At 57.6% G+C, this 24105-nt stretch overlaps 3 protein-coding genes across 7 annotated transcripts; 1 reads left to right on the forward strand and 2 right to left on the reverse strand.

Annotated features, from left to right (window-relative positions):
• Nucleotides 1–97: 97 nt before the first annotated feature.
• On the forward strand, nucleotides 98–7262 carry PLEKHN1 (pleckstrin homology domain containing N1). Of its 2 annotated transcripts, none has more exons than XM_066374746.1 (16): nucleotides 98–254; nucleotides 348–447; nucleotides 2880–3026; nucleotides 3110–3190; nucleotides 3307–3379; nucleotides 3631–3758; nucleotides 3836–3967; nucleotides 4086–4166; nucleotides 4719–4794; nucleotides 4885–5033; nucleotides 5138–5263; nucleotides 5441–5581; nucleotides 5762–5902; nucleotides 6135–6344; nucleotides 6514–6562; nucleotides 6645–7262. In XM_066374746.1, the coding sequence occupies exons 1-16, from the start codon at nucleotides 172–174 to the stop codon at nucleotides 6758–6760; spliced, it is 1833 nt and encodes a 610-aa protein (XP_066230843.1). In that variant the 5' UTR covers nucleotides 98–171; the 3' UTR covers nucleotides 6761–7262. The 2 variants fall into 2 exon arrangements, with proteins under 2 accessions (XP_066230843.1, XP_066230844.1); XM_066374747.1 differs by having other exon boundaries at nucleotides 2880–2981.
• On the reverse strand, nucleotides 7250–12798 carry PERM1 (PPARGC1 and ESRR induced regulator, muscle 1). Of its 2 annotated transcripts, none has more exons than XM_066374744.1 (4): nucleotides 12699–12798; nucleotides 9768–12355; nucleotides 8558–8642; nucleotides 7250–8292 (listed from the first exon to the last, which is right to left on the reverse strand). In XM_066374744.1, exons 2-4 carry the CDS (start codon nucleotides 11731–11733, stop codon nucleotides 7932–7934), a joined length of 2412 nt encoding a protein of 803 aa, XP_066230841.1. In that variant the 5' UTR covers nucleotides 11734–12355; nucleotides 12699–12798; the 3' UTR covers nucleotides 7250–7931. The 2 variants fall into 2 exon arrangements, with proteins under 2 accessions (XP_066230841.1, XP_066230842.1); XM_066374745.1 differs by having other exon boundaries at nucleotides 8041–8292; nucleotides 8558–8683.
• Nucleotides 12799–18101: 5303 nt separating this feature from the next.
• On the reverse strand, nucleotides 18102–21786 carry HES4 (hes family bHLH transcription factor 4). 3 transcript variants are annotated; one of them, XR_010750167.1, is made up of 7 exons: nucleotides 21552–21786; nucleotides 21376–21471; nucleotides 21188–21275; nucleotides 21028–21095; nucleotides 19674–19789; nucleotides 19227–19421; nucleotides 18102–18305 (listed from the first exon to the last, which is right to left on the reverse strand). XR_010750167.1 is itself a non-coding variant. In XM_066374749.1 (6 exons), exons 1-6 carry the CDS (start codon nucleotides 21657–21659, stop codon nucleotides 19319–19321), a joined length of 579 nt encoding a protein of 192 aa, XP_066230846.1. In that variant the 5' UTR covers nucleotides 21660–21786; the 3' UTR covers nucleotides 18102–19318. The 3 variants fall into 3 exon arrangements, 2 of the variants coding, with proteins under 2 accessions (XP_066230846.1, XP_066230845.1); XM_066374749.1 differs by having other exon boundaries at nucleotides 18102–19421; XM_066374748.1 differs by having other exon boundaries at nucleotides 18102–21095; nucleotides 21552–21785.
• Between the last annotated feature and the right edge of the window lie 2319 nt (nucleotides 21787–24105).

Here is a 24105-nt window from a genome sequence, read left to right on the forward strand (position 1 = left end):
TTTCAGGTAGGGGCTGGTTCTTCCTAGAGAGGCTCCACCCTTGCCCCGCCCTTGGGTACGGGGTGAGAAATGTCCCATAGCTCCGCCCCTGGGAGGTGGGGGCAGGAGGTTTAGGACCGAGGGACCCAGATCCATCGACCTGCTCGCTGGGGCCAGACGCCACCACTGCCCATGGGGAACAGCCACTGCGTCCCTCAGGCCCCTAGGAGGCTTCGGGCCTCCTTCTCCAGAAAGCCCTCGCTGAAGGGAAATAGGTGAGAAGTGGGCATGGCCTCGATGCTGGGTCACAGGGTCACCCTCAACCTGCCTCGGGGGCTAGCCTGTGTGCCCCTTTCCTTTGTCCCCAGAGAGGACAGTATGAGAAAGCTGGCTGGCTTGTTTGGCACGGAGGCCGGTCCTGACGGGGACACCACGGCCGACAAGATCTTCTACTACATCCCTGGGACGGTGAGCGGCGGCGGGCGTGTCCCAGCTCCGGCCGGCCTCCCAGGGCTGCGGCGGCGGTGGTCTGTGTGTGGCTGAGTGTGCGTGCTCTGTATCTGCTCAGCTCAGGGTCTCCTGGGTCAGCCGGGGCGGGCGGAGGGGTCGTCAAATCCAGAACAAGGTGAGGAAGTAGGAACAGCCCCGCCCTAGGAGCTCATCTGGCTGAGAGCGAAACCGGGACCGAGTCTGAGTCAATGGGTGAGCGAGCGCCAGACAGCGGCGGTGGGCGGGGCCTCCAGAGTCTGCCGCCTCGGAGAGGGCACTGTGGCCAGGAGGAAAGTCCTGGGGTCTGCCTGCCTGGTCCAGAAGTGGACAGCCTGGCCAGGCACATTCCGGTTGGACCAAACACGCGTATCTTTGAGTTGTTACTAGGTGGGCTTGGATGTTGTGTTCATAGTGTGGATGTGAATCCCACTTCCTACCCCCTCTTTACTTAGTAAGGGGCTTCGGTGAACAGTGAGCCAGACTCTCACCTATTCTAGGCCTCAGTTTCTTTCCAAGGTGTCTCCAGCATCCACCACTGCCTTCTCCCATAGCAACACCCTGTGTCTTCCCCCCTCCTCCCCAACCCCTCACCATGCACAGCAAGGACTGGCTGCCAAGCACTACTGAACTGAAAGCCATCTCCTCCCCCTGCCTAGCTCTTGTAGGGCTAAGAGTTAGCTGAGAAGGAGAGACACCCAGCTCCCCCAGAAGGCTGGCATTGGGCTGGGGTGAGGCCCCGCTATGTGCCGAGGCCCCAACATGTGAGGGAAATGACCCCCAAGTTCTAATTCGAGGAGCATCTAAGGACACTTGTGCCTGTGCCAGAGGCTTGGGCCAGGACTCTACCCTGTGCACCTCGGTCCTTGTGCTAGTACGGGCTTCCACAGACAGCCTGTCTTCTTTCTTTCTTTCTTTCTTTCGTTCTTTCTTTCCTTTTTTCTTCTTTCTCTTTCTTCCTTCCTTCCATTCTCTTTTTTTTTTTTTCCATGCAAGAGCAACAGAGACCAAGAGACAGACAGAGACAAACAGACAGACAGGAAGGCAAAGAGATGAGAAGCATCAACTCGTAGTTGCAGCACTTTAGTTGTTCATTGATTGCTTCCCATACGCACCTTGACTGGGGAGCTCCAGCTGAGCCAGTGACCCCTTACTCAAGCCAGTGACCTTGAGGTTCTGAACCTGGGTCCTCAGCATCCCAGGTCGGGATGCTGCACCCACCACCTGATCAGGTCACAGCCCACCTTTCCAATGTGTTTCTGTCAGGCTGGGAAGCCCCAGCCTGTCCCCTCTCATACCCTCTAAGGTCCTGGGGCTCCCTGTGGGCAAACACTGGCTTCAGAAATTGTGCTCCTTCAAAGGAATGGGGTCCTTCTGTGTGGCCACATCTCAGACCTCAGCTCCTGCTGCCCAGGCCAGAACACATCATAAGACCCTGGTGAAGTCCTGAGAGGTGTGGTGGTCCTCTCTTGCCAGGACTGGCAGCTGAAGAGAGAACCAGGCATGTTGTACCTCAGCAGACGGGGCCCAGGAGAAGCCAGCTCTTCTTGGGTCTTGCCCATGGTGGCTCTGAGCTAACTCCTCTCTAGACCCTAAGACTGAGCCTGGGCCACAGGGCCAGCTGTACAACCTTTCCTGCTCCGTGGCCTAGTTTTCATGGTCCCATCCTGGCGTCATTCCCCGAACTGGGTGTGGGTGCAGGAGGCCCCACCCAGAGGCAGGGAGGCTGGGAAGCTGTGTGTCTGTCTGTGCACATTCTTGGGCTTGTCTCAGGGGTGGCTCAGCTTGGCTAGGGCACAGCAGCTGGTGAGGCAGCCCCTGCCAGTTCCCAGAGGGAGCATGGCCTCCTCCACAGCTCACGCCTCCAGCTAGGCCAGCACCCATCCCTGTCTGACTCCCAGTCTGATAATGAAGTGCCCATTTGTAGAGGCCTCTCTGTCCCAGAATTGGCTAAGTGTTTGTGGGAAGAAGATGGGGAGGTCTGGGGGGGGGCAGAGGACCCCTCAGCCATTGCCTGGCCTCCACTAAGTGACATTCAGGGCATGCACTCTCTTCCCAGCTCCAAGTTCACAGATGTCACATTGGCAGCTCGAAATGGGCCATGGAGGGACTGGCAAATGTAAATCAGGGCTCCCCTCCCTTTTTTGTTAGAATCAAGAATTAACCGGCCAACACTGGAGATGCAGGAGAGTTTTAAGCATCATCTCACTCAGACATCCAAAACCCTGTGACTGAGAAGTCTTGGGGTGCTGAGTAACCAAAACAAGAGTACATAGCTTAGGAATCTCCTTCGAGTCCAAACATCACTGTCTCCACCACGGACTGCGTGATTCCATGCCGGGCAGTGAGGCTCTGCATGTGCGTGTGTGTGTCCTGGGGTTCAGGCCCCTTCCCCTGAGCTCTGCTCCCTACAGGACCTCCCGGGCCTGGAAAGTCAGCGAGAACACCTGGATCAGCCGTTCCTGAGTGTTTTCAAGAAGGGGCGACGCAGGGTGCCTGTGAGGAACCTGGGCAAGGTTGTACACTACGCCAAGGTCCAGTTGAGATTCCAGCACAGCCAGGTGGGGGCCATGTCGGGTGGGTGCTTGGGGCCTATCCAGTGACCTGCCCCCCAGCACTCAGATGGCGGCCCTGCTCCCCCCAGGATGTCAGCGACTGCTACCTGGAGCTATTCCCTTCCCACCTCTACTTCCAAGCCCACGGTTCTGAGGGACTCACTTTCCAGGTGAGGGAAGTGGACAGAGGAAGGAGGCTAGGGGGACAAGGGTAAAGCCCCTTGGGAGATGGTGGTCCCTGTCCCTAAGGGTCCCCCAGCCACCCCCTCCTGCTGTGCTCTGCCAGGGGCTGTTACCACTGATGGAACTGAGCATCTGTCCACTGGAGGGGTCCAGAGAACACGCCTTCCAGATCACAGGTGTGTAGGGGGAATGAGTGGTCCCGGCCCCAGAAGGATGAGGAGCTAGGGCTGCTCTGGACACTGGCAGGAACCTGAGCATATTGAGGGGTCCTGACTTTTCATCCAATGGGCACACGGCCACGTGGAGGCTGGGGTGGAGGGGAACCGGTCCTGGATGGTGCCACAGGCTCCTGGAGTCTGCACGCAGCTCTGGGAGAGGCCTCTTCTATGGACTGCTAGCCCAGCCCACCCTGCTCCTCCACTCACAGGCCCACTGCCCGCCCCATTGCTGGTGCTCTGCCCCAGCCATGCAGAGCTAGGCCGCTGGCTCTACCACCTGGAAAAGCAGATGGCCCTCCTGGGAGGGCTGCAGCGCAGGCATTCAGTGCCCCCTCAGGTCAGTGCTGGGAAACCCACACCCCTTTCCAAGTCTCTCTCCCCACCTGCCCGCCTACCCTGACTCCCCTTTCCCAGGGCCCCCCTGAGGACGAGCTCCCCTGGAGTCTGCAGCACAGGGTGACCCAGCTGCGGTCGGCATGGGGGCGCCAAGTGGTAGGCAGTGCCATCTGTGCCTCGAGGGTCAAGCTGCAGCATCTGCCGTCAGAGGTGGGCAGGGGGACATGGGGTGGGGGAGAGGTGGAGGTGGTGTGGAAGCAGCAAGTGGGAGGCAGGCCCTTGCTGCACACCACTGGAGACCCCACTCTAACCTTGAACCACCTGGCAGGAGCAATGGGACCGGATCCTGGTCCTGTACCCAACTTCCCTGGCCATTTTTTCAGAGGAAGCTGACGGACTTCGCTTTAAGGTGGGTCTTCCCCACTGTGACACGCCCCAGGGAGGTGCCCTGTGCGTAGGGGTGGGAGGGGGCAGCAGCTCAGGAGAAACCTGTATTTCGGGGCCAGTTGGGACAGAGCATACTGGCCCCACCCTCCCAGCCTGCTGCCCTGGTCAGTCTGGTCTCAGCTCTGATGTGCGCAAGAGGGGCCCTGCCTGGGCACCTGTATCACCTGGAGGGTCCTCAGCTATCATGACCTGGAGGTGGTCATGGCTTTTAGTTGCTGAGAAACACACATGGGGGCTTCAGTGCCCCCAACATCCCCTCCTAGTCTTAGCGGTGATGGGGGAATGTCCGTCTCATAAGTGTCCGTCTGCACCTGCCATTGGTTGATGAAGGCCCCACACAGAGGCCAGGGGAGGGGAGGGGTGTGAACCTGTCCCCAGGTCAGATGGGAGCACCTGGCTTCCTCAGGACTGTCAGCCTTGCCCCAGCTCTGGAGGGCAGAGGAGTGATAGGCCCGGGCAGAGGTCCAGGGTTGCCTGCAGACAAAGGCTCCGTGCTCCATTGCTGCCCCCACAGGGGGAGCTTCCGCTCAGTGCCATCCACATCAACTTGGAGGAGAAGGAGAAGCAGATTCGCTCTTTCCTGATCGAAGGTGGGCTGCCGCTGGGCCTGGGAGGCTGAGCCCAGTGGGTGCCAGCTCTTCAGTGGGGTTGGGGGACACCTTATGGTATCTGTGTGCCAGGCCGCCTCATCAATACCATCCGAGTGCTGTGTGCCAGTTACGAGGACTACAGTCACTGGCTGCTCTGCCTGCAGACCGTCTCCTGCAGGGAGGGGGTCCCCCCACTGCCTGGCCCTGAGAGCCTCCCGGGGCTGCGGATGCCCATCCAGGTGAGGGGTCATCAGGCCCCGGGTGGTAACAGAAACAGGAGGGCTGGATGTAGGTCAGTAGGGAGAGGGTGCCACGCCGCTCACCGTTCCCTGCCTGCTGACAGGTCCTGGGCAGTGGCCGAGGCTCGCTCTCTTCAGATGGACAGACCAGCCCCTCTACTCGTACCAGCCACTCCCTCCCGGAGTGCCCCGTGTCCTCCACAGCTAGCTGCCCTGCCCACCCAGTGCCTGTGAGTATCTGGGTGTGGGCAGGGAAAGACGCAGGGGCCATGAGGCAATTTTGTGTTGCAGAGCCTGGGTCTCCATGACACCCCATCCCTCAGGAGACATTAGCTCAGGGGCGGGGACTCAGAGGGTAGTGTGGGAGAGGGCCCTGGAAACCTTCTGGAAGGTCCTACTCCCCACAGCACCAGGCCGACCCTAGTTGTACCAGCACCAGAGGGCAGAAGACAACGCTGAGACGTGGTGGCAGCAGTCGGTCACCCAGGAGCAAGGGCCCAGGCGAGGGGCCTGGCCCAACTACCCTGCTGCAGCTGGACCTGACCAAGGTAGGCCCAGACACCGACCCCAGCCCCGGGCCCGGCTCTCCCTTTGCCATCCACCACCCTGGCCTCTGTCTTTCAGGCCCAGGTGGCCTCAGAGCCACCCAGAAGCTTCTTGCGAGGAGGAAGGAGAACTTGGGTGTGTCTGGTTCCAGGAAACCCATTTCTTCCGCCTCTTGCTTGCAGCTGACCAGGCTGAGCCTGGAGGGTGGCCCAGAGGCCCCAGACCACTCACTGGAGACACCTCACTCCCCCTTGTACGCTGACCCCTACACACCACCTGCTACCTCCCACCACAAAGTCAAAGACGTCCGGGGCCTGGATGAGGTCAGTGCCCCGCTGGTGACAGAAAGGGCTGGATGTTCCCACAGCCTGATGTTTGGAGTCAGATCTAGACTATGTTTCTTCCTCTGGGGTCTGGAGTTGCCACAGCTTGAGGTTAAGAGGAAGCCTGAGGTCTGCTCAAGCCATGAGAAGCAGAGGGGGTCTGCGGGCAGGGGTCCGTCAGCTGCACAGGGGCCCAGCCCAGGGCCTCAAGTCACCAGCACTTTCCTGGCAGTTCCTCACTGCAATGAAGAGCGCGCAGGAACCTGAGCCCTCGAGCCCGTTCCCCTCCGTCCCTGTGTCCGTGCCCATCTCCGATCCCAGCTCTGGAGTCTCCGGCTCCCACTTCCTCTTCAGGAAGGGAGCCCTTCAGTCCCGAGCCTCTCAGCGGCACCGGGGCTCCATCAAGGGCCGCGGGCCCCGGCCCCCAGACTCCCCTCAGCTTGTGAGTAGCAGCCCCCATCCTGGGGAGGGGTTTCTGTGGGGCCTCCCAGGACCCCGAGGGATGATGGGGGCAGTGGAGACCAAGGACAGAGAGACATGGCAGTTCATGGGCTGGTCTCCGAGCCTCCTTCCCCAGGGCTTGGCTCTCACACTGTATTTGGGGTCTCCAGGTCTCCCCTTCCAGGGAAGTTTCACCCGACCCACTGCTGCCTCCCCCAGGTGAGTGGGAAACCCTGCCTCTCTCTGGGGGGAGCTCTGGGTGTTGCTTCCTGAAGGCACAAAGAGTCTGCCCCCCCACCAGACGGTGAACCCCCCAGGAACTATGACAACGTCTGGGACAAGGCTCCATCTCCCTCCTGCCAGCAGTGGCCCCGTGGAGCAACCGAAGCTGACGGGGGGCTCACCCAGTGGATCTGACGGGCCTGGGCAGGCTGCTTCTCAGGACCACCTGCCAGCATCAGCCCTGGGGGGTTATCCAGCAAGGCCTGGGTCTTTCTTTTTGGGGCCATTGGCCAACTACCCCCCACCCAATACCCAGTCAGGGGCTGACCCCAGGGAGAGGAGGGGGTCTCCAGAACCCTGAGTTTTCTGGGTTCTGGAGAGGCCAGGAAGACGGCCAAACCAGCACAGCTGGACCACAGATCACGGCGCAATGCCCAGAGGGGCCAGACCTTGGCCTGCCCCCGGGGAAAGAGGTGAGGGAGGGGGCTTGATGGAGGCTTCACCTGGGAGTGGGAGAATGGAACAGAGGTGTAGGTCAGAGGACTGAGAAAGTTAGGTTAATGAGGGTCAGAGTATGTGAAGTCAGAGGTCACGAGTGTCAGAGGTCAGCAAGGTCAGAGGTAGGAGGGTTGCCTGGGCACATGTGAGTGGGGTGGCGTTGCTCGGGAGAGACTAAACAAGAAATAAGAGAAAAAGATTTTATTTGTCTGTCCACACGTTCTTTACTCGGCAGCCAGGAGGCCCCTACCACACTGGGGACCTGTGCTTGCTGCCTCCAGCCGATGCCCTTCCAGCGCCCAGCTGAGTCCCTGCCCACCTTTCTGCCCCTCGCTGGCTCCTCTCAGCCCTGGGACAATCCCAGGTGCCCGCCCCCCCACCTGATACTAATGAACTCTGTGGCACACCTCATCCAAGGGTCCCCTAAGGAGGGGCTCCAGGCTCTGCCCTGCAGACCCCCAGCCCACAGGGGGTCATCTTTCTATAACCCCTATAGGTACCTGCTTGCTGTCTCAGGCAGGAGCCAAGGAGGCCTTGGTCACAGGCCCTAGAGTTCAGGGCTCAAAGGGGCCTCAGAGGCCCTGCCCGCCCAGCCCACTTGAGAACAGAGCAGAGAGCCCTTCTCTCCCCCAGACCCTTGCTCCTGGCCCCTGTCCAGATCTCCAGGTGGGGCCTTGCTGCTGCTCTGACACTTCTAATTTCCAACGCTCTGTCCTGCCACTCACCCTCTAACTAGGTAACCAGACAAAATACAGACGCCCAGTTAAATTTGATTTCAGATAAACCACAAATCATTTCTTTGAATAAGTCCATCTTAAATATTGCCCATCTGAAATCACAGTCTTGCTGGATGCCCTGTTTTCATTTGCTAATCTATCCTTCCTAACCAGCTCCCTGCTCGGCCCCAGCCACCCAACCTCCCAAATCTCCCCTCCCAGGTGTGGAGCACAGCCTGGGCTTCAGGGGGAGTCCAGGGAAGCCAGGACTGAGGACACTGTCTCCTTCCTAGATGCTGCCATGGAACACGAGGGTCAAAGGGCAAGGCCAGAGGGCAGCACTTCATCCTGAGCACCTGTGGCCATTTCCTTGTCCTGCGTCTTCCTGGGCCAAGCCTGGGTCCTAGGAGCTGGGGCTGGGGCTGGGGCTGGAGCTGGGGCTGTGGCGCCCACGCCTCACCTGCCGGCGGAAGTAGCGGATGGCGGAGATGGTGCCAATGTTGGCCAGCAAGACTGCAAGGGAAGCAGGAGGCTGCTGAGTGCCAGCTCCCTAGCCCAGTCACACCCTTCTGCCTACATGACCTGGCAGCCCGCAGAGGGTGGAAGGAGGCCAGTGGGGCCAGCAATGGGTCAGCAACAGAAGGAGCAAGGTCAGAGGAGAAACCTGGGCCTCTTGAGCACCCCGCATCCCTGCAGGCCCAGCAGGTGAGATGACACCCCTGCCCTTCCATTTGACTTTTGAGCACCAGCCCCCCACCTTCCCCCAGGGCCCGCAAACCTGTTTTCCAGGCATCTGGGGTATGTAGATCTGAGGTTCTCACAGCCCAGGTGGCAAAGGCTACAAACACCAGGCACATGTCGTTCTGGTTGAAGGTAAAAGAAGTGAGGGGACCCCAAGGCTCCCCTAGGAAAGAAAAGCATATTCTGAGCTCCAGCTGCTCCACTCCAACATGTGGACATGTGTGTCCTGGGACATATCTGTCCTAGACACGTATGCCCAGGGACATAGCTGTCTGGGAATACCCTTTCTCTTTCTTTCTTTCTTTCTTTCTTTCTTTCTTTCTTTCTTTCTTTCTTTCTTTCTTTCTTTCTTTTTCTTTCTTTCTCTCTCTCTCTCTCTCTCTCTCTCTCTCTCTCTCTCTCTCTCTTTCTTTCCTTCTATTTTTCTGAAATGAGAAGCAGGGAGACAGAGAGACAGACTCCCACATGCGCCCGACTGGGATCCACCCAGCATGCTCACTAGGGGGCAACGCTCTGCCCATCTGGGGCATTGCTCCGTTGCAATTGGAACCATTCTAGCGCCTGAGGCAGAGGCCATGGAGCCATCCTCAGCACCCAAGCCAACTTTGCTCCCATGGAGCCTTGGCTGTGGGAGAGGAAGATAGATAGAAAGGAGAGGGGGAGGGGTGGAGAAGCAGATGGGCGCTTCTCCTGTGTGCCCTGGCCAGGAATCGAACCCGGGTCTTCCACATGCTGGGCCGATGCTGTACCACTAAGCCAACTGGCCAGGGCCTGGGAACATACTTTCTGAGTCACATCTTCCCCGGAATACCTCTGTCCCAAGACAGGGCAGTATGTGGCATGGTTGAGTCAGATCAACTTGGGTGAGATGCCTCTAGGGCACCACCTCCTGGTTTCTAAAATATCTTCCAGGAGGAATGTGAGACCACGTCCATTGAGCGCCTGCCACCCCAATGTCTGCCCTGCTGGAGGCTTAGGGCAGGGCTCTAGTGTCATCTGGGCCTGAACTCAGGGTGACTGTCTGTGCCCAGCCAAACCCTTGAGTGACCTGGCCTGGGCTGTCCCACCTGGACTGTGTCCTGGGATGGCCGGGACCGGTTCTTCCTTCGCAGATCATTCCCAAGGCCTCCCCTCTGGCTCACGACCAGGGTTCTGGCCTGCCCCTCCCCAGTGGCCCTCCTGGCTGAAATCCCTGGACAGAGTGTTCCCAGGACCTGGATTGGCCATGGGGCCCACACGACACGTACCTGCTTGTCTGAGCACCAGGTCGAGCTGCTCTGCTGCAGCGGGGCTGGGCTCCAGTGGGAGGCCAGGCTCCACTCCCTGGGGGACCGCCGTGGAGGCCTCTGTGGCCTGCAGCTGGAGAAGGGCAGCCGGCCCGAGCACGCTTCCCTGCCTGTCCTCCCCAAGGAAGTGTTCATAGGCCTCAGGGAAGGAGATGGGCACGGGTTCTCCAGGCAGAGGAGCTGGCACAGGCTTGGCTTGTGGGAGTAGGGCTGGAGAGTGACCTCCCTGGTGCCCAGATCTCTGGGTTCTGCAGTCCCGGAAGAAAAACTCACACACTTCTGGCCACTGGACTTGGGTCGGGGCCTCACTGGCCTCTGCTGCCTCCTCAGCGTCTTCATCTTCCTCCTCGATGGTGTCACAAAAAAAGAACTCATAGGCTTCTGGGACGGTCACTGCGAAGCAGCTTCTATACCCAGACCCCCCAGAGGCAGAGGGGGCAGGAGGGGGAAGGTGCTTCAGAATCCGAGGCTGGGGGAGCCCGGGCCCAACCGCCACTGCGTCCCAAGCTCCAGGCCCCCCGCGGCTCCCTGCTGCTGTCCTGGGGGCCGAGGGCCAGGCTGTGACTGGTGAGAGGGGATGTGAAGTCTCTCCGGACCCTGGCTCCTCAGGGCTTGGCACAGCCATAGAGAACCGCACTTTCTTCTTCTTGGCGGCTTGGACGGGACCTGGGGGGGGCTCCCCCAAGAGGTGTCCAGGGACACCTGCTGAGGGCTCCTCTCTGGGCTTCTCTTGCTCCCCCCGTGAGGACACAACCGAGCTCAAATCCAGCTTGGCTGGTGGGGTGATCCCTGCCTCCACCACGTCAGGCCCAGCCTGGGGCACGGGGGCAGGTATCGACACACCCACATCAGACTGAGCTCTTGAGATGGATATAGATGCATCAACCTCTGGCTTGACCTCTGGGCCCAGTATGGACAGGTCCACATCCAGTTTAGGCTTGCAGGTGGGTGTAGACAGAGTCGTGTCAGGATGAAGCTTGGAGGCAGGTGCAGATGGAGCCATGTCGGACTTAGCTGTTGAGAAGTCTGGACAAGGCTCCTGAGCAGGTGTGGACACAGTGTGTAGCTCAGCTTGGGGGGTCATTCTGAGTAGGTCTGTACCTTGCTCAGTAGTGGGGATAGGTGTAGATAGGTCCAATCCTGGCTCCGGTCTGGCCACCAGCTCAGGGGCTCCTGCAGACTTCGGCCCCAGCTCGTCCTGCCGGGCTCCTGCCGTCTGCTCTGCTGTCCCATCTGAGAGGCCCTTCCCCCTGGACCCAGCAGGACCACGGCTCTCCTTGGGCCTGGCCTCAGTGAGCAGCGGGGAGCCCAGCCCGGTGGAAGTAGAGCCTGCGGCGCCCACGCGCCCGCCCCCCTTGGCACCCACAGCACGCCTCTTCTTTCGGCTGGGGCTGCGGGGCAGGGCTCCAGGGCTTCCAGGGGACCTCTGGGGCGCAGCGCTGTGTTCTGAGGACTTAGGGCTCGGAGGAGCCTCACCAGGGGGCTTGGGGGCAGGGTCCCGGGGGGCCGGCCCCTGCAGAAGCCTCTGCATCTTGCCTCTGGAAGATACTGGCCCTTCGAAGGACGTGCTCTGGTCGGGAGGGGTGGCACCACAGCTGAGGGATGGCCAGGCTTCTGACCGTGCTGACGTGCTGGGCATCTGCTGACTGACCTCCAGGGCCAGGACAGGCTCTTGCCAAGACCTGCTGACCAGCTGCTGCGTGGCTGCCTTGTCCTCCTCTTCAAAGCCAGGCCAGCCACTCCCCCTGTGAGGGGGCCAGGGCCCGGGGGGACTGCTGCCACTGCTGTCCCCTTGGTCAATGTCACTGGACAGGAGCTCATCCCCAGAGGCCAGGCCAGCCTGCAGGAGGCCACACTCCTCAGTGGCGGCCGAGAACTCAGCCCAGTCCTGGTCACTCAGCTGGACGCTGTACTGGAAGTTCTCCATCTCGGGTTAGCAGGGGCAGGTGAGCCTCGGAGCGCAGGGTCTTCACACACTGCCACCACCTGCCTGCCTGCTGGGTGCCCCTTCCACACAGGCTCGGGGCTGGGCCAGCATCTCTGTCCTGAACAAAAGCTGAGCGGGAGGCAGGAGAAGCTGACTGCTTCCTTCAAGTCAAAATATCCACAGCCCACTGTCCCTGTTTCCAAACTGACCCCAGATGACAGCTTTATGACATGTCACATTCCTTCCACTAAATACAGCTGTACGTCAGTGAGGTGCACTAAAAAATAGGATCCTCGTTTTTGGATTTTCAACTACAGAAGTGGTTTTCCTTCACATCTTGAAGCCCCTTCTGCTTAGCTGGGTCAGCTTTACTCTCCGACTTTCCTCCAGACAGGCCAACTGTACACAGCAGAGCCCACCTGGCGAGGGTAAACCCTGGCCTGTCCCAGCATGCCCCAGGTGGCAGCTGGCCATAGGAGAGGAATCACAGTGTCCAGCAAGTGACCAGCCTTTGGTAATGACCTTCCACGAGCCTTGGCTGTGATAGGCTGCTCTGCTTCCTCTGAGCTCACCAAGGTCACGCTGGTGCTGGCTGGAGCGCATTCGGGTCATCAGGAAGAACCTAATCAGGAGGTCACAGAACAGAAGTGAGCCAGCACGTCTCTAAGTCATCCTCAGGGTCTGTGCTCCTGACATGGACCTGCCAAGCTAGCAAAGGCCCCTCTGTCTGCCCTGTCTCAGTGACCCAAGCCGACCCTAGCTGAAAAGCCTCTAACCTCTCCGCCCACTGTGGGGGGCTGCCCTTCGGGCCGTCTCAGCTCCCGCCAGTCCAGTCCTGAGATGGAGAAGCCTCAATACCAGACCACCGTGGCTTCCTGACCCGCTGAACCTCACCCTCCTCTCTAGCTCTAGGGAAGGTTCCATGGGAGCTGTCCTCCAGGAAGAAGGACTTGCTGCTGTCGTACCTGGGGCCCAGCAGCCAGCCGGGGCAGGAGAGCCGGGTGTCCGAGCTGTCCGTCCCAGAGCGGCTTGGTGCTGGGCTCACCATGCAGGCTCCACCCTCACAGCCAAAAATACTCATCCCAGGGTCACATGTCTCCTGCCAGCCATCAGGGTCCAGGCTACAAATAGATGGCATTTAAGGGGCCTCCAACTACATGAGGGACGCCTTCCTGGTCAGGTCAGACACTGGCCAAAGAGTGCTGACCAGCAATCAGCACCTGCGGCCTCCCTTTTCCTGGCTGAAGACTGCTCTTTCCTCTTAAAGGGGCCCCACTGCTGAGACCTCAGAACCCCACCACCACCAGTCCCCTTGCTGCCAGCAGCCCTCCAAGGCCAAGCCAGGCCCTCTGGGTCTTTGAGCTTTACCCTGACACTTGTGGGGAATGGAGAGAGTGAGAGTGATGACCTGGGAAATGCCAGAATGTTCCTCGAGGTCCTTTGGAGGTGGATTGCTGGAGACCTGGGGGCAGTGCTTGCACCTTCCTGATCTGGACGCAAGGGGCTGGCTCAGGCGCACAAGACTGACCCCCTCCTTTGACACCAGGTCCCAGGACATCTGTCTAATTTGACACAAATTGGAGGGTCCCACACCCGCTGCCCCTTGGATTGGCTGCATTTGCTGGAGAGTCTCTCAGATCTCAGAGAAACACTGACCTACGTTTGCCAATTGGCTAAAAGGATGTGACAGAGGCCAGAGGGCATCTGGGTGCAAGAGCCACAGGGCAGTGTCTCCTGGGGCTGGGGTCAGTTTCCATGTGCAGCTATTAATGAGCAGTGATGCTGTGAGCACTCTGGAACAGCCTTTCGGCAAGCGTGCTTCTGTGGTTTTGGAGTGGTTAGGTCAGAGGGCACCGAGTTGTCCTGCCCAGACGTTGTGCTGAATGGTTCTGTGTTCGCTCCAGTGGCCAGACACTCAGGTGTCTGTGTGCCCCTCACCCTGCGATGGCCTTTTGTGCTCATTGCGCTTCAGGTCCCACAGCCTTAGTGACAGCGAGGCCGTTCACACCTTCTCCTCGGGGCTCTTGCCACTTTTCTAGGCCTTTTTCTTATAGATTTGTGGGATGTTTTGCACACTCTGGATACAAATATCATTGCATACTTGGACTTTGACTGTCTTTTCCCTGTCTGTCTTTTTTTTTACCTTCCTCACCATGCCTTTGGAAGAACAGAAATTTGAACTGATAAAATCTAAATTGGATGATAGTCCACTGTTATCAACAATTTCCTTTATGGTTACCACCTTCTGTGTTCTCTTGAACTCCTTGTCTGCTCAAACGTCTTGAAGAGGTCGCGAAGATGGCCATGCTTGCTTATTCTGCAAAGCCTCACAGTTCTACCTTTCACATCGGGCCTGTGACCCAGCTGGTATTGACTTCTGTGGATGAGGCCCTCTCACATTTTATATTTTTTAGAGAGAGACGGGAAGGGAGAAAAGGGGGGGAGAGGAGAGGAATGGGAAGCATCAACACGTAGTCTTCACTTTAGTTGTTTATTAATTGCTTCTCAATACGTGCCTTGACTAGAGGGAGGGTGATGGGGGGGGGGCCGCAGTTAAGCCAAGTCAGTGACCCTGTGCTCAAGCCAGGGCCCTTGGGCTTCAAGCCAGCGACCTTGGGATTATGTTGATGCCATGCTCTAGCTGGCAACCTTGGGGTTTTGAACCAGGGCCCTCAGCATCCGGGGCCAATGCTCAGTCTGCTACGACACCACCGGTCAGGCGTTCCTGTCACTTTTTGTTTCCATGTGGACACCCAGGACCTCATCACAGTTCAGGTGGCGCATGCGTGAGCAGATCTGCCTGTCTAGAAAATGTGGGCTTTCGCAAGAGGAGAAGGTTCAGAGGATTTGCAGCAGGGGCTCATTGGCAATTGCCTTGGTGGCCTTGGAAAAAGAGAATACAGGGTCACAGGAAGGCAGGGAGGCTAGCTCCGAGGCTGTGGGGAGTGGGGTGGATGAGGGTGGGAGCCATGCAAGGACAGAGAAGGCCTTTTGAAGATCAGCTGTTACTGGAGTTAATTCCCATGCCAATCATGGACCTCCTGAGCAGCGAGGGATGTCTGTTGTAGGGTGAAGAAACCAGGCAGGGCTCCACACGTCATGGGGATACTCATCCAGCTCCATGGTGGCGGCGTTAAGTCTTTGGGAAGACCAGCACCTTGGTCAGAGGAAGCGAATAGGTTGATGGACGCGGGGGCAGGCGGGTGCTCGATTCAGGATTCAGCCTTGGGCAGCAGAGGCCTAGTAGTAGAGGGTGAGCCGGCACGCAGGTTGCTGTACCCTTGGGAGCCACTAGAGGGCATCAACCCCACTGGAAACCAACAGAGCCCGGGCCCTCTGGACACTTGGAGTGCCAGGCCTTTTTCTGAAGCCTTGCAACTCCTTTGAGCCCTGGACCTTGCCACAGCACTCAAAAACATGTGCCAACTTTCAGCGAGCAGCTATGACATGCCAGGCAGTCTAAAATACTTCCCACAGATTGTGGTCTTTTTACTTTAAAATTTTGAATAGTTTTAATGAGGTATAATGTATACACAACACACGGCACATACTTAACGTGTAAAATTTGCTAAGTTTCTGCAAGTGTACACCAGAAAAACATCACCATAATTTGGAGAGTGAACGTGCCCGTCCCCTCTAAAGGTTCTTCTTCCCTTGGAAATGCCTCCCTCCCCTGCTCCCAATGTAGCCGTGAATGTGCTTTGTGACACGGTAGTTAGGCAGCATTGCTTAGAATTTTATATAAATAGGTCATACAGTTTGCACCCATTTGTACAGGTGCCAGAGGGCAGTATGTCTGGTGTCTCACTCAGCATAATTATTTTGAGAGTCATCCACACCATTGTGTATATCAGTAGTTCTTTGATTATTATTTTTAATATAGGGTGTTCCACTGTTGGATACAGTTGGTTTTTCCATTCACTTGCTGATGGACCTGTAGGTTATTTCTGGTTTGGAGCTATTCTATATGAAGCTGCTATGAACGCTTGTGTTTGGGTCTTTGTGTAGATATGTGCTTTCATTTTTCTTGGGTAACTACTGTACTTAGGGTGGGACAGCTGGATCACAAGACAGGTATATGTTTAACTTTCTAAGAAACTGTTAAACTGTTTTCCAATATGGTTAGATTTCTACTCCAACCAAATAGTATGTGAGTCACATCCTCATTCTCGCCAACACTAGTTGTGGCCATTCCTCTTGACTTTAGTCATTCTAATGCATGTATGGTGGTATCTCATTGAAGTTTTTAACCTGAATTTCCTTAATGACTAATGATGCTGAGCATCTTTTTGTTCTTTGTGTGTTTTTTGTTTGTTCTTTTGCTATCCATAATCTTCTGTGAAATAATCAAATCTTTTGCACATTTTCTTAAATGGGTTAGTTCTTTTCTTATTGTTGAGTCTTAAGAGATCTTCATATATTCTGCATATAGGTCCTTCATTAGATATGTGATTTGCAAATATTTTCTGCTAGTCTATGTCAGGCTCATCTTGTGTGTGTGTGTGTGTGTGTGTGTGTGTGTGTGTGTGTGACAGAGACAGAGAGAGGGATGGATAGGGACAGATAGGCAGGAAGGCAGACAGGAAGGGAGAGATGAGAAGCATCAATTCTTCATTGTGGCACCTTAGTTGTTCATTGGTTGCTTTCTCATAAGTGCCTTGATGGAGGAGGGGCTACCGCAGAGTGAGTGACCCCTTGCGCAAGCCAGCGACCTTGGGCTCAAGCTGGTGAGCCTGTGCTCAAGTCAGATGAAGACCTTGGGGTTTCAAACCTGAGTCCTCTGCCGTCCCAGTCCAATGCTCTATGCACTGCACCACCGCCTGGTCAGGTATATGTCGGGGTCATCTTTCAGTTTTCTTAATGTCTCTTGAAGAACAGAACTTAACAATTTACTCATTTTTCTTTCATGGATTTATTTTTTTGGTGTTGTATCTAAGAAATCTTTGCTTAACTAACGGTCACAAAACTGTTCTAAGTTTTCTCCAGAAAGTTTTATAGTTTCAGGTTCTGCATTTAGATCTATGATCGATTTTGAGTTAATCTGAGAATATGGTGGGAAGCATGGTTTCAGGTTATCTGCATATGGATGTCCAGTTGTTTCTGGTCTGGAAAACATTCTTCATTCCCAGGGAATTACCTTCGTATGAGCGTCTCCCATACCTGTCCTTGTTTGAAGCCTGGAGCCTGTGCACCCTCAACCCCTGCTCCAATCCAGGGTTTCCCACCAGTTACTGCCACAGAAATGACCCCAGCCCTGCCCAGATGCCACAGGGGTGGGCATGGACTGCGGCTGCTCAGCACCCACATGGCAAAGGTTGCAGCCACCAATGGGGCTCACTGGGAAACTATTTCTAGATCAAAGTCAGGCCAAGCCTCTCTGCTCATCACCTCAGCCACAGACAGGGGTTTGTTTATGGGTTCATTTCTGCTTCCTCCCAGCCCCGTTCCGAGTCCTCACCCAACCTCCTCCACAACCCCATCATCATGAGGACAAACGGTGGTGATCCCTGGGTGGTCATGGGCATAGCTATTTACTGCTATTTATATTTATCTTATAAATTTATTATTTATTGCTGCATACCAAATTAACTTAAATTCATCAGCTTAAAACAATCAACATTCATTTGTCTGAGGGACAGGAATCCAGGAGCTGCTCCCCAGGGTGGTTCTTGCTCAGGAACGCCCAGGAGGCTTTCCTGACAATGTCAGCTGTGGCTGGGGCTTTTCTGAAAGCTGGACGGTGCCAGAGCATCTGCTGTGAAGCTCACTGTCATAGTTGACAGCAGGCCTCAGGTCCACTCTCTTTTGGTCTCTCCATAGCAAAACACAGCTGGTCTCCCCAGAGTGAACGATGTCAGACAGACAGCAGGCAGCACCTGCAACTAATCTTGAAGAGACAGCCCATCATTTCTGCGAGAGCCTCTACGTTGGTACATTCACTGGCTGAATACCAGGAGGAGGGTCACTGGGGGCCTTCTGGGAGGCTGTCAAGGCCAGGGCTTGTTTTGCTGCCTGAGGGTGCGTCCCAGGAGGGGATGCAGCCCCAGGGCTCTAGAGAGCAGAGATGGAGCAGCCTGGCACAGGTTGCGGGCCATGGGGTGACAGCAAAGAGCAGGAAGCTGCTGGCACCTGGAGAGAATCAGGCAACTATAGGAGCTTTGGTGGGAGCTGTCTCAGCACCTCCCCTACCACGAATTTCCTGGAGTTTCTTAGGCTGATTCTTTCTCCAGACTTCACACCTATCATTTGCTGTCATGGTCCAGTCCCCAAGCCCTGGCCCTACAGGCATACAGACATAGGCAAACAGACTGACCCAGATAGAAAGGACTCCAACACCCAGAGGTAGGAAGATTAGCTGACAGTGCATATGAACTCAGCAAACATTTATTGACCCTTGGTCCTTGCAGGAACCGGGCTGGACAGAGGTCAGAGATAAACAAGATGCTGCCTGCCATGGAAGGAAAGTGACCAAGAGGGCCTCCCCTCCCCCAGGAGGAAGTCCTGTTCTGCCCTGTCCCCTCCACATGCCTGCCTTGGAGAAGGTGCTTCATCCACTATTTAGCAGGAAGTGTCTGCAAGACAAAAGCCAAAACAGAAATAGCTGGGGTGAGGGGTAAGGGGACAGGGAGAGGGGCAGGAAGTGAGGGTGGGTGGGAAGGAGGAAGAAACCCCTTACGGGGAGAGCATTGCATAGTTGAATCATAGCTCCCACCACCAGAGTCAGCCCCTGCTCTCCACTGGCCTGGGCAGATAGATGTCCAGGCTGGCTTGAGGAAGGGTGTGCTTCCTTCCACAGCTGGAGACTAGGATGCTTTTCCTGAGACCCAGCTGTCCTCAGCTGCTGAGAAGGACGGACTGGGGAAGGCAGAGGTGCTACCCTCTGCACAGCCCTCATCATGGGGCTCAGCCTCAGCTGTTGGGCTTCCTCAGACCTCCCTAACCTAACCAAGGATGATGCCCCTTCCCAAATCCTGGCTCTGGTTTTCATGCAAACTAATCGATTGCACCAGTGTGGATTGAACTGTTCCAAGTGTGGGGCCCAGCTCTGAGCAGGCCCTGACTATCCCCCCACCCACCCAAGACTCCACATTCACTACTCCCAGGCTTTCCCTTCTGCACTGAGAACCTCCCTGAACTCCCCTTCCCCAACCAAGCTTCCAGCTCCCCCCAGTACATAGCCTCTGCAACCCTCCTGACCCCGGAGGGCCTCCCAGGCCTAACTAACAGCTCCTCCCTCCCAGTGTGTGTGTCCAAGGGTGCAGCACCTGGCCCACACTGCTGCCATCATCCAGAACCACTGACCCAGGCCCTGGATGCTCAGGGAGATACATGCGAAAGGCAGCCAGAGAGAAGAGGGTTGACTGGCTTGGTGGGGACTTGAGGTCCCTGCCAGGTGAGTATGGCCCTGTTCAGGAGGGCCCGGCAAACCCTGCCCACGGCAGAGACACGGGAGCCTTGAAGGAGGGGCAGGCCAGCCTCAGGCGGTGACTCACCTTCTTCCTCCACTATGGGCCATGGCCAGGCAGGCAGCAGGCAGGCAGGTAACCGTCTGGACTATGGTTGGGAAATGAATCTTGGCTCAGCCTCAGGCAGGCTCAAAATGATAACACTCCAGCCTTGGCTTGTGTGACTTGGACCACCTCGTCATCACACCTGGAGCACAGCCCCCAGCAGCAGCTGGGGAAAACCTGGGACAGCAGGACAGTGACTCCATGGCCAATGTCCAACGCTGCCTAGCATCGCAGCCTGGTATTCCAGGACTGACACACAGCAGGTGCTCAGGACAGAAGCAAGGGCAGGATGAACCTAGTCCCTTCTCATGGGGAGGGGGGCAGATAAGGTCCCTCCCCTCACCAGGCAAGGCCAGGCAACAAGCAGGACTAGGTTGGTGGGAAAGCACCCCCTGAGCCCCTGCACTAAGTGCCTTGTGCCAGCCTCACCCCAGTTCTTTGCCTTCTCCTGTTGGCAACCCTCTTCTGGAGAGACATTGGCCTGGGGCAGGCTCAATCCATGGGGGTGGCGGGAGTGGGGGCAGGGCAGACGGCTTGGTGCAGAACTGTGAGAACAAATCAGGATGTGGACCAGGCCAGAACTGAAGTTGGAGACACGGTCATCCCTCAGCACACCTCAGCAGCCTGGGACAAAAGTGCGAAAATACACGTCTCCACTTTTCAGGGTCCCCAGGAGTGGGAGCAGGGAAAAGTGTCTTTAAAAAATAAATTCTAGCTCAGTGATGCTGGACTAGTGCTTCTTAACACTGGGATGCGTTCTGGAAAACGTGGTTACTGTGAGCCTCCTGAGGGACCTCACCGCCCTCTCACACACACACACATTTCTTGGGCCCGGCAAACGCAACGCGGGCCTGACTCAAGTGGGGGCGCACAGGACCAGAGGGAAGGGCCAGACCTGGATAAGGGGCGGGGTCACACGAAGCTCAGGTCACCCCTGCACAGCTGAGGGCCTCAGCTGTAGAAACTACCGGACTAGACTCTTCACAGAAAAGACAAAAACAGGCCCTGGCCGGTTGGCTCAGAGGTGGAGCGTCGGCCTGGCGTGCAGAAGTCCCGGGTTCGATTCCCGGCCAGGGCACACAGGAGAAGCGCCCATCTGCTTCTCCACCCCTCCCCCTCTCCTTCCTCTCTGTCTCTCTCTTCCCCTCCCGCAGCCGAGGCTCCACTGGAGCAAAGATGGCCTGGGCGCTGGGGATGGCTCCTTGGCCTCTGCCCCAGGCGCTAGAGTGGCTCTGGTCGCAACAGAGAGACACCCCGGAGGGGCAGAGCATCGCCCCCTGGTGAGCGTGCCGGGTGGATCCCGGTCGGGCGCATGCGGGAGAGTGTCTGACTGTCTCTCCCCGTTTCCAGCTTCAGAAAAAAAAAAAAAGACAAAAACAAACACAAAAGTCTCGCCGCAGCCTCTGGAAATAAATGTTCCCTGGTACAGTTTCAGCAAAGGCTGCGGCCTCGCAACGGGGCCGCCTCACCGCATCCAAGGCCTCCAGGGCGCACCCTGGCCCTGCCGCCCCGCCAAGGGGGTGGCAGGGGGCGCCCCGGTCAGTCCCGGCAGGAGTGGCAGCGCGAAAGCCGCCCCGGGGAGCAGCAGGGGTAAGGGGCCGTCGAACGCCGGCGGCGGCTGGCTGCCCGCGTAGACCTCGGGCGTGGGAACCTTGGCAGCGGATAGCGGTGGGACCGAGAGGCGGGAGGGCCCCAGCTGGCCCAGGCACGCTGCCAGGTGTCCGAGCAAGCGAGAACGCACGTCGGCCGGGATGCCCTCGCAACCGGCCAGGAATCGATTCACCTCAGCCAGACACTCGTTGAAGCCGGCGCGGTACTTGCCCAGGACGGTGGGATCAGAGCTGAGCGCGGCTGCGTAGGCAACAGGGGACACGTGGTCGGTGCCTGCGGCGGTGGTCCCGCGCGCCTCCCCCCCCCTTCTCGCCGCCGCCTCTGCGTCTCACCTGTCACTTGCACGCGCCGCAAGCTCTGCAGGTGCCTCACGGTCATTTCCAGGATGTCCGCCTTCTCCAGCTTCGAGTGGCGGGAGCTCTGGGGGCAGGGCTGGTGTGGGCGGCTTGCAGTCCAGTAGTGCCCCCGACTCCAGGCTCCGCGCTTGACCCCTCGATCTCACCCCCTGCCCCCAACTTACATCTTTCCTGAGAGCGTCCAGGATGAGGGTTTTGAGCTGAGCGAGGCTCTCGTTGATGCGTGCTCTGCGCCGCTTCTCCATGACCGGCTTGGAGGACTGCGGGTCGGCAGTGGCTAAGTCCCGCGTCCGTCCGTCCCTACCCCACACCTCCCAAACCAAGCCCTACCAGGTCCCACCTTTCTGTGCTCGGCCGCGCTCCGGGGCTTATTTGGGGTTCGGCTGGCGCTTGCTGGCGCTCCTGCCAGCGGCGAGGCTCTTGGCTTCCCTGGTGTGTCCGCAGGCATGTTGTGTTCCTGCGCCTCCCGGTGCCAGGCGGAGGGTGCCGCCAAGGGCCGAGAGCGCACGGCGTCCCAGTTCCTCTCTAGCAAGCTCCAGGCCCGCGCGCGGGCAGCCAGCGCCCGGCTATTTAAGCAAGAGGCTCAGCTGGGTGTGTGAACCCGGCTCCGCGTTCTTTCCCACACTCGCGCCAGCCAATGAGCGGCTGCGCTCCTCCCTCACTGCCCCCTCTCCACCCGGTCTCAGGACAGCCCGCCCCCTGCCACCGCCCCCGACAACTGTCACTCAGGCGTCTGCTCCCAGCCCACCAACCCCGCGGGCGACAAAAGGAAGCTGGAACACCCCGCCTGCGCCCGCCTGCCTCTGGCACCGCGGGGACCAGGCGGGAAAATCGCCGCGCCGTTTCCTCCACCACCGCCTTCTGTGCGGCGAACCAGGAGGACGCTTCTCCGGGTGGGCTGGGACTGCGGGCCCCGGTCCTGGGCGGAGTTGAGAGGCTAACCTTCACCCGAGCTGGGGCCTAGCACGGTGGGCCGCAGAGCTCACCGCAGGAGGCGCGGGAAATCTGAAAGGAATATTTGCGAAGGGAACCACGTCCGGTACCTCCCGAGGTGTAGGCAAGCTTAGGCCAACACGCCTCCTTCCTCCGCAGTTCCCGGTGCCAGCCTGGGCCTAAGGCCTGGGAATCTTACCTGCCACGCGCTCAGCCTCTGGGGACTGCAGCACCTACAAAAGACTTGTGACAAAGTGGATGTGGAATGCCAGCCACTGGGCAGGAGAGAGTTCGGCTGGCCAAAGTCAGGATGGCATCACAACACAGTCAAATGATGGTGCAGGACAAATGAGGGTGATACCGCAGGGCAGGTAGAGTGATGTCACCAGACAAGATGACATCATAGTACAGCATGCAAACATGTCACTGGTTAGGCTGGCAATGTCACCAGATAATCAGAGGTGATGTCTCAGGGTGAAGGGAGGTGATGACACAAAGCAGATGGGGTGACATCATGGGGCTGGTGATGTCACCCTCTTCACTCTTCCAGATTACCCAATATCGGGGTCAGCACCAACAAAGTTGGGCTTTAAAAAATGAGGGGCAATTGTTAAACTTTTCTGGAGAAAACAGGGCTATGTTTATTTTCGTGTTTGATATTGTTTTCATTTTAAATTATGTTGCAGGAGCTCTATAGTCTTGAGTCTTCAGGGTCTCCAGACCAACATATTCTGAGGCCCGTGTGGCCCCCGCCTGGCCCTGGGGCCGAGGAAGCCTCTCTTGGGGTTTCTCACTCTGAGCGGGAAGCGTGCAAACAAACAAAACAATAACTCCCTTGTAAGAGACAGACAGAAATGGGTGGGGTTGCTAGGGGAACAGAAACCTTTCTTTCCACTGGGTGGTCGGGTAGTCTTGCTTGCTATGGGGTCTTTAGGGAAGAAGGCAGCTGTGTCAGGCCCCAGACGGAGAGTGCGGCACCACTGCAGGGTCCAAGGAGCCATAGGGGCCAAAGGAAGAGGGAAAGGGCCTCAAGGGTGCGTGGACCAGGGGGTCCAGAAGAGCCTTGGGGGGCTTTTCGGACCAAAGGAGAGAGCCGATTGGCAGCTCCGAAGGGTCATGTAGTCTGCTGGGAGTCTACTTAGTGGTGGCTTCAAGGGTTGGCTCTGTCCCAACACCAGTTCCGGGGTCCCAATCCGGTCCTTGTGCAAAGCAAAGTTCTGCCTCTTACCTCCGTGAAGTCCTCAGCACTAAACCGATCCCTCCGATGTCCCCCAGGGACATTGGGTGGGGCAGGAGTCCACTCAGATCCTCCTCGCCAGACACCGGTGTCTGCACACTTCTGCACCGGCTTCCTGACTGGCCTCAAGGCCTGGCTGCCTCTCACTGAGGTGCAGCCTCCTAGTTCCCTTCCCTCTCTGACCCCAGAGGAGCTTGTGAAATTGGGAAGGGAAGGGGGATTATGGGAGGGAAGGCCCTGGAAAGACAGTGGTGGACAGGGGGTGGGCAGGATTCTCTGAGGAGACCCTGCCAGCACAGAAAGTCCTGGGAGCGCTGATTGGTATGGTGTCTGCTGGGACCGGTCCTGCTATCTAGGAGGTCTCAGGATGGTGGAGCCCCCACTCTGCCCCGCAGCGGACACTGGGGCCTCCTCCTCCTCCTGCTAAGTGTCCTGGAGGGAAACTGCTCGCCTGAGCTTCTTGGCAGATAGGGGGAGTGCTGGGACCCAGTCTGGGTGGGCTCTGAGCCTCCCCTCTCCTCCCCAGGAGGCCAGATAGGCAGGAAGGAGGTTCAGACTGGAATGACAGGCCTGAGGAGCCACTTGCTGACCATTCCCTTATAGTTGTCCGATGGGCTCACTTACTTCCTGTACCTATTTCTTCATCTGTACTATAGGTTAATCTTTTTATTTATCTCAGGGTTATTGGAAAGATGAATGAAGTCCTACTTAAGAAGCACCCAGC

Source organism: Saccopteryx leptura, chromosome 3 (genome assembly GCF_036850995.1).
Source record: "Saccopteryx leptura isolate mSacLep1 chromosome 3, mSacLep1_pri_phased_curated, whole genome shotgun sequence".
NCBI lineage: Eukaryota > Metazoa > Chordata > Mammalia > Chiroptera > Emballonuridae > Saccopteryx > Saccopteryx leptura.